Source organism: Perca flavescens, chromosome 11 (genome assembly GCF_004354835.1).
Source record: "Perca flavescens isolate YP-PL-M2 chromosome 11, PFLA_1.0, whole genome shotgun sequence".
In the NCBI taxonomy this organism is placed as follows: Eukaryota; Metazoa; Chordata; class Actinopteri; order Perciformes; family Percidae; genus Perca; species Perca flavescens.
Window position 1 is genome coordinate 26,616,343 of NC_041341.1, and position 13,154 is coordinate 26,629,496.

A 13,154-nucleotide genomic window follows, 5' to 3' on the forward strand; every position below is an offset into this window, starting at 1 on the left:
CTTTGTGAAAATACTGGTTTATTTACTCCAATCAGACAAAGCGTCTGCACATGTGCAGGAAGGGGACCAACAGCTCATCAGGAAGGGGACTGTTGCCACAAATTCTGCCACTGCGCATGAATTATCTCAACATGTACACTAAAACATCAATTTTACAGCCAAAGTTTAAAAGTGGTATCTACGTTAGTGTTTTCAGTCTTACTTCCTTTTCCCATTAATGTTAGTGCAGGAAATCTAACTGACTAAATCACTTTAACATGTGGGGTGGACACGATGGCATGAACAAAGGTGATAAGGACTATTCCATTATATTGTATATGTGTTTATGAGGCTAAGAAATATGGCTGATACAGACTTGCAGTGTGTTTTCACATTGGATTAAATATGGCAAGCTAGAGGAAGAATTGATGTACTTTAAACATCGAGCGGAACTTTATCGTCCCTCCTTCTGTGAATTATGTTTGTTATTATGCATTATGCTAGTATCATGCAGATACAACAAGCTGTAATAGACATCTGGCATAAGACAGACTGCATAAGATAATGAAGTCAGTCAATGTTGAGAGTCTAAGTTAGAAGACAGTTACTGAAGTTAGGTAGAGAGAAACACAGCTCATATTATGGTTTTGGCAGTGCTGCCGGCCTAAGCTCGGCTGAAATGTATCCGTAGCAACGAATATCAAAAAGCCATATACCAAAAACAAGGGGTAAATATGGTGTCAGGTTCATAATCTTGTTAGTTATTTTTTTAAATCAAATACTTCCTAATTTACATCAAAATTTGTCTGGACTATTTTATTAAGGCAACATTCCTGTACAGCTGTTTGCACAGCAGTTGAAATGTAAGATGTATACATGCATTTCCAGTGATCACCCCCGTGGTGGACATGGTAAAAAATCTAGGATTCATTGAAAATATGTATGTCTTTAAATGTATAAATAATTAATTGGTGATTATAAATTTGTTGGTTAAATTTATCTAAATTTTATATTTATTGTAATGTCCCTGGGAGCCTGCCCTGAACCAAATCAGTTTCACTGGTTGTGAAGCCTTAATTAAATAATTTTTTGCTGCTCCCAGTTATGCATAAAGGAAAGCATTTGCAGCTGTGTTTTTTCTGTTAAAAAATAATAATAATATATATGAATAGAAATGAAAAAGGCAGAATCACCAAGGCAACCAGTGTTACTGAGTGTTTATGGACTTCAAAATGTTGTGCTAAAAAGTGATATTCTTTTACAGAATTTCAATTAAACAAAAGGAAACTTTTAGGCTTATAAAATCAATCATTAGAGGAAAAAAAAAACTAGGAGCATGCATACCAAGTATTTCATTTATCTTTTTAATTAGGCACAGTGGGTAGTTTTTAATGACTTTTAACTATAAGCTGCTCTTTTGCAAATCACACTCTTTCTTGCCTAATAAACATAGCCATTTATGTAATAATAACATATTAATTTTGCCCCATCCATATTTTTCTTATACTTGATGAGTCCTGGGTGGCTTCATGCCATAGCTGAGGAGGTTTTGGCAGTTGCTGTGGGATGCCCCTTTTACTCAGCAGATATGTTCACAGAAGTGCTAGCTCAGAGGTGTATTTGGACAGTGAATATGTTAGCTGAACATAGAATATCAAGAAGGGCAGCTCTTTGAACCAATGGATGTGAGGGACAAAGGGACAAATCAATACGTCAACTGTAGCGTTTACCTTTACCTAATGCAAACAGATGTGGCTGTATGTCTGCAATATGGAGAGCCACCTGCTCTGGTAATGTGGAAAAATAAATCCCTGTGTTGTGAAAAGGAAAAGAAATACGTTCTCATTCTGTGTGAGAGACTAATGTCAGAGCCCATTACAGGTTGCTGAGGTTTCTGTGAACTCCAAATGATACCAGCCATGCTTAGCGGTGAATTGGTTAGGTTGTGTCTTGCCTTAATATCTTCGTGTTCAGCTCCTGTTTACTCCCTTAGCCGGCCGCTGTCCTCTATTTAATATTCTCCTGAGCCAGACGCTAGACGAGACGAGCAATTTTCCTTCTGTTCTTTATTTTTTCTTCCTTTATTGGTCCTCCATAATAAGCTTCACTAAATCTACCCTGTTTATCACCACAATGTACAACATTTGAAACTGTAGCCTTTACTAATAAATACACTCCCGTCTTCACAATCAGAACTCAATTACATCCATGCTTTTCCCTTCCGATGCTTCTTCATCTTCTTCACTCTCTTCACAACATCTAGCACATACTTCTGTTTGCATTCCATTTACAAAAATATTACTGTACCTGACAGCAATTACACACACACACACACGTCTGAGCTTGACCCGCTATATCCTTGCCTGTGATCCTTGTGTTTGGTTAGTGTCCAGGCCTGTGAATGCCAGGCTGTGCGCTGGTGAAGAGCCCCCCTTGGCCGTCCAGCACTGCTCCATCCCTTGCCAGCACCACTGCCTGCTCTCCCAGTGGTCACCCTGGGGTGCCTGCCTACATGACAACTGCAAAGAACCACAGGGGAAGAAAGGTATGATGGAGTAAATTGGATGCAGAGCCACGTGTAAATTTGCCAACAGTTTTTTATATCATTGGAGACAGTAGTCATAATGCAGTAATGTGCAGAACATGGTTTCAAAACTAAGAATAATTATCCTATTGTAAGATATTGATACGTTTTTCACACGTCACCTCCCAGCAACAATGTCTGATGCTGTAACTAAGGTGTAAGATAACTGCCGACCACTGCTAGCACGAGTTATAATCAGCCAGTTCATGTGCAAATTGGATGACACATGATGGCTGCTGTAACAAGATGTAATGATCCTATAAAAAGATCAGGGAATTATTTGAAATGCCAAAAAGAAATGTTCCAAGATGCGTCATCTTTCCAACTGTCTTCAATAGCAGACTACTGTCCTCTCAGAATCATGTTTCACAGATGGACGGACAGAGGGATGGACACAATCCATCCAAAGGATACTACGGATTGCTAGCTAACAAGCTGATATGATTTGAAATTGAAACTGATAATTGCACAGATGGGCCAGTAGTGAAATCATAAGCACTCTGTCAAAAAACAATTAACTGTTGAGCTCCATTGCAGACTCTGTAGCCATGTAGTACATTTACAATCAGCAATTATTGTTGCCTAGGGTCTAAGTACCTTCAATATGTTCAACAAGGGGCTTTACACTAACCTTGTTTAATATATTTAGCTTTGCACCACATTTTCAGCGTCCAAACAATAGATTGGCGAGAGAGAGAGAGAGAGAGAGAGAGAGAGAGAGAGAGAGAGAGAGAGAGAGAGAGAGAGAGAGAGAGAGATGTTGTTAGAACAGGAGAGAGGCAGTATATGTTTGGATTGTAAATTGTTTACATTTTCAGTGTCCAAACAATAGATTGGCGAGAGAGAGAGAGAGAGAGAGAGAGAGAGAGAGAGATGTTGTTAGAACAGGAGAGAGGCAGTATATGTTTGGATTGTAAATTGTTTGTTGATAAGTACTCTGGAAGAAGTTTGTGATAGTACTCTGGAAGAAGACGTTATGTGTATAAACCACAGCATACGAAAGACAGAAAGAGAGCACACCTGTAGTTCAGCTCTCAGTCCCTGGGTCGGTGAAAGGAGTTACAGCAGATAAGATGCTTCCTGTGTGTGTGTGTGTGTGTGTGTGTGTGTGTGTGTGCGTGCGTGTGTGTGTGTGTGTGTGTGTGTGTGTGTGTGTGTGTGTGTGCGCGCGTGCGTGTGTGCGCAAGGTGTGCTCAAGTATCCGGCGCACTCGTGCTGTCTGAATGTTCTTGTCTTTTTTCACAGGTGAATGCGTGTCATATCTGACTGCTTTAGATGGGCTACACATTGTGTGTGCAGTGTAGTGTGTGTGTTTTCAGTCAGTGGAGGAGCTGTTAGTGTGTTAGTGCTGTGCTAAGAGGGCATCGTGACCCCATCTCTGCTATGAGTAAATGTGCATGAAAGCCCCCCGGGGAGCGACTGAAGTGTGGATTGTTCAGGTCAGTGCCCACACTCTCCAACACTGGATCTCTATGGGATGAGCCAGCTCCTCTCACAGACAGTGTCATTAATATATTTCAAGAAGTGAAAAACACAGCATCTGCTGTTTCGCACAGGGCTCTCTTGTGGCACCGCGTCTTTTGATGGCATTCATAAAGATCCAGAGCCCACAACTGATAGAGTATGAAACCAATAGAAAATCACTCACAGTGAGCTCTGTGGCCTGCGAAGCAGTGAACAGTTATCGAGTAGCAGAGCATTGTTATGATCCTAGTCGTTCGCCCGTGGTCCTTTGAGCTGCAGAGAATTTCTTGCTCCTATTGAATGTACTCTTTGCCTTTATGTTTCACAACATCAGAATAAACTGTGATCCGTCTCTAACCGACAGGCCCGCGGGACCCCAGTGTTCAGGTAGAAGAGCCAATCAGCCAAGATGCTTATGCCGCCCCCAGCTTTGCTCTCCGGAAAATTACAAATTTAAATTGCCTTGCAGTAGCTTTATGTGCTTTTCACATTTGTTCATGTTATCTTGGCCTATCACATTTTGCAGCTATGTGGGAAAATGAATTGAACATGGGAGGTTAGTGGATAGAATGTTAGTAATGCTTCTACTTGAAGTCTTCAAGCTGGAGGGAGGGGTATTTCTGAACAACAGTGCGCTAAAAATCGCTGGATGGCCCTTGTTTCCCTGAAATAAACCTGGTATGACCAAGAAACCTTTCAATTATTAATATCCATGGGGGCATGCCCACGCCAAATAGTTTTTTTGTGGTTTGGATGTGAGTAGCAGTAAGTGCTCTGGGCAATACTGCAATCGATCCAAAGTGTCTTTGCTCTGTGAGAGGCAGCACCGCTCGGATCAGGCTCCTGAATTGGCGTCTCACACCAGTAGATGGTCGGGATGTAATTTGTCCAGTGGGCATCCTAGGGTTAGACAGTTCCACCTGTAGGAAAAAAAAAAAAAAAAAAAACGTTGGGACCTTTCTGCCAAGTCAGAGCTGTGGTAAAATGAGCATGGCTCAAAAAGTAAAGCTGCTGCTGCTCAAGTGTCATCAACAATTACTCGGGGATGTGCTGGAAGTATTTTTATCCTACCATTTCTCATGTACAAGAACATTTTTCTGTGTCATCAGAGAATTGGAAGTAGTTGATAGAGACTGTAGATTTAGAGCATGATGTGTCCCTCAGTAGGAACCCTTTCATGAAGAAATATATATTTAATGAAAGATCCAGCTTTGAGAGAATCAATGTTTTAGAGCAGGGAATATGAATGAAAATATGAGCTAATTAGGCAATTGATTGGGAAATTGGCTTAATGATAATTAATGATGATGTGTCAAAAATACTCAAACCATATTTAGAGCCATTTATTGTTTTCGTCATGTTATATCTCCTTTTAGATCTCACTGCCATTGTCATTTTCTTTTTCTTAAAAAATAGAACATATCATCCAACATCGTGTCTATGGACAGATGATTGAATGTAAAAGCAGCCTAGCCACTGCATTAGCTACACCTAAGATGTATTAGGGTAAACCAAGCAGAAAGTACTGTACATTGTTAAAAGCGGGAAAATTGTAATCCAGTGGTCTTATGCCACTCCATGGGGAATTATATTTCTCTCTACACTTTCTATTTCTATTCTCTTTTTCCATATTCACTAAAGGTCCACAGTGAGGTTTTGCGCAGGTGAACTGGAAGAACATTGGCACAGCTAAAATTTGTATATGTACATAAGTAAGTACTTTAGGCACAAACTGGGAAGAGGGTATAACATGTAAACCAAAAGCCACTGCACCTGGTATTTCCATTGTCAACTGCCTCAGATGAAAATATGTTTTTGATGTGTAGAATCAGGACCACTTTTTTATTAAACAAACACAGCGGGGGAAAGACTATACCCAGGTCCAGTCCTGGCTTTTCTTAGTTGTAGTTCAATAATAAAAACAAAAGAGTTATCTCAAGACACTTTACAGATAGAGTAGGTCTAGACCATACTATAATTTACAAAGACCCAACAACTCCAATAATTCCCCTAAGAGCAAGCATTTAGTGTGACAGTGGTGAGGAAAAACTCCCTTTTAGGCAGAAACCTCAGACTGACCCAGGCTCTTGGTAGGCGGTATCTGACGGTGCCGGTTGGAGGTGTGATGAGCAGTGGCAATTATAGTCACAATAAAGTTAATGCAACTATGACTAGAAATAGTAGTTGTAGTAGGTCAGGGCATAGCAGGGCACTGCAGGAAGTAGCATGACGTAGCAGGTCGCCAAGCAGGACCACGGCGGCAGCTGCAACCATGATTTAGATGCCACCCTAATCCAAGGAAAACTGCGGGGCGAGAAAACATAAGGACTCTGGGGAATAAGCTGCCTTTCTAGCCTCCTGCTTAAATGTGTATTTCTCCTGAATATTAATGAGTCACAGCTGGTCCATTGTGATATGATTGAATTAGCCAATTAAATACTTATTATAAAGGCCTATTAGATTGTTTTATTTGTTTACAGCAATAATCCAATCAAAGGACTCTTTAAGAACTAACAAAAGTCTCCCACATTGAGTTTTCCTAACTTCTTTTTATTTCTACAACATCAAGCTGTTTTCAACTAATATTTCCTCACACATGGTCAAAAAAAAGGTATAATTGCAGTTCTAAAAAGTGTCTTCTCTTTGACCAGTATTCCTTACTGCTTGCTCAGGCTCTGATCTGTGCAATCACTGCTTTTTCTCATTCAGCACAAAGCTAGCATACTATTCAATCACGATCTCTTTTCACTTAGATGATCGGAGTAAAGGACTTTTCTTTTGTTCACACTAAACCATCAGATAAGAAGAACATCTCAGCCTTGGGGTTTATTTTAGTCATATTAGATCTAAATTACATCTTTGGAGAAATAAAATGTGTATATCTTCTACTTAACTATTACTGGAGGCCACTATATATTTTAGTTCATGATTTTCCCATACCCACAAATGCACATTACATTTTTAGTAAATAAGGAAATAGTGGTATGATTTAACACCTTGAAACAATACAGTGTTGGTCTTAATTTAGACAATTACTTGCCGCTGGTTTTTTCACTTTCTTGTGAAATAAATATAACAATTGAACGTTGAATTTGAGCTGAAATGAGCCGTTATGATGGATTTCATTTCTAACACTACAGAGATGTTCAGTATGTACTAGTGTGGAGCCAGTGCACACGTCAGCTGGCAGACCCCAATTTAGTAACGGAAACGGCGGCAGCAGTAGCAAAAAGACAGCGAGACTCAGTAATTGGAGATGCAGGTGTCATTGTGGAAGGCTCCAACTTTTTTAAAGCACCATCTACTTTGCCGTGCCATTAGGCTCATTATTTCCCTCACCTCCCCTTGTATCTCTTCTCACTTGGTAAATGGGATCCAGGTGAAGATCTTTTTTAATGTTTTTTTTTATTTAGTTGATCAATTAGTCCCACCACACCATCATATCTGGGATCATACATTTATCTCAGAAAAGAAAGAGAATGTGTTTGTTTGAAATGTTAAAAATGGGATGGAAATTGGTTGTTAAAATGCAGTTGAAATCGTGTTCCTCCTAAGTTGTAATGTTAGTGCTTTCTAGATTAACCTTTTTTGTTTTTAGTTTCTTAGTTTAGTTACTGAGACACACTTTCCAAGTTCAGCAGCTTATTGGCATCTTTCACTACTTTTTATTTTTAAATGTGTGCTCATTGCATGTGTGTCTTTTACTGTAAACTACAGTGAACAATATCCTTGCAGAAGGAACATTTGAATGCATGAGTACATGAAAATAGGAAATATATTGGTAGTCTTTTTAAAACCATGTGATCATACTCTTTTACACTGTGTGCCTTGTCTTCCTTGTTAAACATAAAGATTTTCTAATTGTGAATTTTGAGTAGGGCTGTCAAACAATTCATTTTTTTCTTAATAACGATTAATCGCTAAATTTCTATAGTTAATCACGATTAATCGCATGTTTTATCACATGATTAAAATTATATTATTTTGCATTTCAGAACTGTTTTTAAGTACATTTTAACAAAGGAAAGCAATTCTTACCAGTGTATCTTGATTGGGAATCAAATGAACTTGACTTTAAGATTTGTATGTTTTAATAATTTATTTACTGTAAACAAAAGAAAAATGTCTTGCTGCTGCGATCATATTCAGTGCACTGTCTGTGTCGATAGTTGTAACTTTATTTGCAATGCCCCATGTCTCTGCAACTTTGCTTAAGTGCTTGGCACAAGCATAAGGTCGTTTTTTATGGGATTAGTTTTGTGACTTTAATTCCAAAAAAACTTCTCAAGTATCAAACAAAACACACTAACTCAAGCAAAAAAATTGTCACCTCAAAGGTAAAACTTAAAACTTGCAAACAAAACATTTGTGTAGTTGTAAACTATTGATCTTTTATTTGTTTGATATTATGTCGTTTTGTTTACAGTTCCCTCTGCTTCTTTCTCAATGATCAGTCTTTTGCTCTCTCCATCACGTTTGGAGTCATGCTCCCAGCTTTCTCCTTTGCGCTCCCTGAGTTTTTGCTTGCGATTCTGACACAAATATCTCGCGTGGGCGGGTCTTACAGGGGTGCGTCCCCATTGGCTAATGAGTGTTAAGGGAAAGTTAAGGGAAAGTTTGAGTGACAGCTCAGCCTCAGTGCAGGTAAACTAACGTTAGAGACTCAGAGTCTGGTCTGGAGGACACACAAGCCACTCCACAGCGGATTACTACAAGATTAATAAAGTGTAAGTATTGATCATTTATATATTATCTGTGATCTACGTTGCAAGCATGGTTACTAGACATTTGTTGTTTCGTTGTGTTAAGTTACTAGCTAGCTAGCTAGTAAAGCTTTTTTAAGTTAGCATTAAACGTTAGCTATACTGCTAACGTTATCTAAAACTTGTAGCTACCGGCTACCTTACTGAGCTAATAATTTACCATGGGAATCATGTATTCTTCTTGAGGCCTTACTCATGGAGTTGTATTAATTATCGTCTTCTCTCTGTAGAGACCTGCAGGACCCGAGCAGAGCTACGATGCTCTCCCAGGTAACCGTAGATTAGTAACGTAGCTATATTATGGTCTATTAGGAAAAATTATTATCCAGCTAACTACTAATTGTTGTGGTTGCGATTGGCCTACACAATGCTAGGGTATTGGTTAAGTTGTACAATGTAGAAGCTGTGAATGTAATATTATAGAGTTTGACACATGCATTAGATAATGTTCCATCTATACTGCTTCTTCTTTCTTTGCACTACCTTAAGATGGCAGATAACGGACGTATTTTTTGGCAATGTAAATGTCAACAACAGGGCTCCACACTAACTTTTTGCCTTGGTTGCACTGGTGCGCCTAACTTTTTTTAATTAGGTGCACCAGCACAAAATTTAGGTGCACCCAAATTTTTCATCGCCGTAACGCTGAATGGCGATACACGATATATAGCTCTGTATTTTTTACAAAGTGGGCTAAATGTTCAGTTTTAAGTCAAAGCCACTTTTCACAAGCTCTTTTATAAAAACAGATTGTGATTAAAATAAAATGCAAAGACAGGGTTTCCTTTACCAGTTTGAAAATATACAGCTGCAACACATGTAAATGAAAGTTATCTAAAATAAATAGCCTAGGATATATAAAAAAATATATATATCTGAGAAAGCTCCTTCATAAGCTTTCAACAGCAATAACAGACTGATTTAAAGAGAAAGAGGACGCCCGGATAGCTCAGTTGGTAAATATAGAGGTTTTACTCCGACCTGCGGCCCTTTCCTACATGTCACCCCCTTTCATGTCTTCAGCTTTCCTATCAAAATAAAGGCCGAAATTTAAAAAAATAAATAAAGAGCAACCGAAAGCCAAGGGGAGTGCGATGGGCTGAAGCATATGCTAGGCTACTCAGAGAGTGACGGCTGACTCTTTAGCGGCGTTACACCAAGGGGGTAAGCTTCGCTTCAGAACTCGAGCCATTTATGGCGCCATTTTGTTGCTAACTGGCCATCACCTCCTGTTAGCATTCCGCTGACCGCCATTTTTGTTTTTACGTCACTTCACTGCGAATAACTTTACATCAGAAATGTTTGAAGACTCTATTTGTCCGTTGTTTAGTTCCAAAGAAACACGACAATGTATAAAAGGCTCCATTAACTTGTACCTCACGTTATGGCTCCGTAGCAGACGTTTTTGTAAATATAAGCTAACGATTGTGTCATAACCAAGTGACTTACTGTCGCACAGTAGAGGAATTACCGTATAGTACAGGAGAAGCTCGCAGGCAGTTTCGACTTACATGAGCTGTTTAGGTTTAATTACTAATGTTAACTAGCATGTTATTTAGCAATAATTAGCCTGTGCCCATGTTATCTCCTTACATCCACCTACACTCTCCGTATCTGTAAGATTGGGAATGATTGAGATTTCTCTTGGCACAGCTACCAGAAGACTTCCAACTTTCAGACACGTTGCTAACGTCACATTCTCTCAGTTGGAGGCTGCGCAGTAAAGCTGGCCATCACCGGAAAAGTGCTTCTAATAGCCTTCACTGGTCTCCGTCCAGAGCAACGGGGTCTATTGGTCCATTATATACTGTCTATGCGTTACACCCGTCTTGTGTAGGCTATGAAATGTCTGTATCGTCACTGCGCTGCAGTTTTATGAACTATGATCCAGCAGGCTCCGTCTTACACGCTATTACTCAACCAACTGAAGTTAATTGCATTTAACTTCTAATGTATTTTTTGCCGTGGCGGCCGCAGTAACAGAGAGTTACCAGCGGAAACACTGGTACCAATACAGGTTTCCCTCTCATACTTAATATACAGCTGTGTTAATAACAATTAAAACTGTAGACAAATGTCGGGAGTTTGGACCGGCGGCGCTGTGTCTCTCCATGTTGCCGTGTGTGAGTGAATGGGGGCGGGGCTGCGCGGAGGAGAGATCCGAACAAAAGCATGGCTTTCCAGAAGGAATGGGTCATGTAACGCAACATTAAACCATATCCATATAAACGACATCGCTTCGTTAGTGGAGAGGAAGCGGATGCGAGGACGTTAGGTGCACCGGTGCGACCTAGGAAAAATCTTAGTCGCACCCTTACAAATTTTGGTCGCATTTGTGACCAAATTGGTCGCACTCTCGGGCCCTGAACAATATTTAGAATTAATGCATAGTGTTACTACTGTCCAAACTATGTACTTTAACTAAAACACAAGGCCCTTGACAAATACTTTGGTTAGTGATCCTTATGGTTTGATGTGATGTGCATGTGTCCTGGTGGCTGGCCATATCTTACTTTACACATGTAGTCAACGTGGAGGTAGGAATCTAGAAAGTGTGATCAATAATATTCCAGAAATAAGTGTTCCAGTAGTGTTCAAGAAAGCTATAAAATGTTTCTAGAGTGAAGGCTTTATTACAATTATTTATTATTGAGCTGATTTCAAACACTTTTTATCATCCAATAAGGTACTTCAAGCTTTACAATAAGAAGTCAAGGAAGTGAAGGACTACAGCCACATCCCAGCCCTTCAGAGATCTGTCCTGCAGAAAAGGCTGTCGTCCAGACTGGAGCGGTGGGCCATCAGTGAGTTCAGGAGACCAGATGATCCCAGGCGTCCAGGAGTTGTTTGTGGTATTCCTGCACCACCCTCAGAAGTGTTGTTGCAGACACAAGTCAGCAGAGAAATACAGCTTGCCTTAGGTGAAACTGAATATGTGAAATATATACATAACCCAATTACTCAGTATGTTTGTGTATTGTTGGTGATGAAAAACTGACCCTGACCTGTGATGTACTGCAAATAATATCTGACACTGAGTTCCAGCTTCTTCTACCACCGGGGCCCCAGCAAAATATGTTCAAATATCCATTCTGTATGTGAAGTTTTATATTGGACTAAAAATAAAGCATTATAAAAGTCTCAACCTTATTTCCTGTTTTATATAATGAACCAAACAGACAAGGGTGAATGTAAAAAAATGTTTTAATATATTATGTGCATTTTAAAATATAATTACAGTAAGACAATGTAAACACAAATTAAATTACAGGACAGTATACTGTAGTAGGATATATTGACATACAATGGACTAAGAAACTACAAGTACACCAATGAAAACTTAAGAAAAAGGTTATTGTAAGTGTTAATTGAGTATCTGAGCAAAATATGATCAATATATACGCTATTGGTCTACACCCTGGCTGTTTGAAGCCTTCACACACACTGTTTCCTCCACAGAGAGACCGAAGACTCCTCTCCCTCTGCTGCTCCCACGGCCTGCTGGTTGGTCGGCCTGCTGCGAGCTATGATAGAAAATTATAACAAAGTTTCTTACACAAATCAAATGGTAACAAAGTTCTTACTGATAACTGAGGCTTCCAAGGTTGTGCGATTTACAATTAAAATAACTTGCTTTTAAGTAGCCATTAGCAAATGTGTAGGCTTTAAAAACACTATGAACATTTTCCTTATGCTGACCTGCTTGCAAATGCAACAGAAGACATGTAATTAGAGTTAGGATAGCCAGTCTTTGTCATAACTAGGAAAGTACAAATGAGCACAAAACTATAAAGATGAACCAGTTAAGCAGTGCTAACACTGCATTTGTACTGTACAGTATGTGTCGACCTCTAGATATAATACATTATATTCACAGCTTCTACATTGTACAACTTAACCAATGCCCTAGCATTGTGTATTATCAGGCCAATAGCAACCACAACAATTAGTAGTTAGCTGGATAATAATTTTTCCTAATAGACCATAATATAGCTACGTTACTAACCTACGGTTACCTGGGAGAGCATCGTAGCTCTGCTCGGGTCCTGCAGGTCTCTACAGAGAGAAGACGATAATTAATACAGCTCCATTGAGTAAGGCCTCACGAAGAATACATGATTCCCATGGTAAATTATTAGCTCAGTAACTTTCCCTGAACTTTCCCTTAACACTCATTAGCCAATGGGGACGCACCACTGTAAGACCCGCCCACGCGAGATATTTGTGTCAGAATCGCAAGCAAAAACTCAGGGAGCGCAAAGGAGAAAGCTGGGAGCATGACTCCAAACGTGATGGAGAGAGCAAAAGACTGATCATTGAGAAGGAAGCAGAGGGAACTGTAAACAAAAGGACATAATATCAAA

General features: G+C 39.5%; 1 protein-coding gene and 1 long non-coding RNA gene across 3 annotated transcripts in view; both read left to right on the forward strand.

Annotated features, from left to right (window-relative positions):
- The window catches only part of thsd7ba (thrombospondin, type I, domain containing 7Ba), a 181,675-nt gene that overhangs the window by 88,012 nt on the left and 80,509 nt on the right, over positions 1-13,154 (forward strand). For both annotated transcript variants that reach the window (XM_028591769.1, XM_028591770.1), the window contains exon 7: positions 2,366-2,524. In XM_028591769.1, the coding sequence (XP_028447570.1) occupies positions 2,366-2,524 (159 nt within the window). The remainder of the gene's footprint in view (positions 1-2,365; positions 2,525-13,154) is intronic.
- Positions 8,713-11,935, forward strand: LOC114564434 (uncharacterized). Its single transcript, XR_003693744.1, has 2 exons — positions 8,713-8,754; positions 11,477-11,935. It is a non-coding gene; the product is annotated as an uncharacterized LOC114564434 (long non-coding RNA).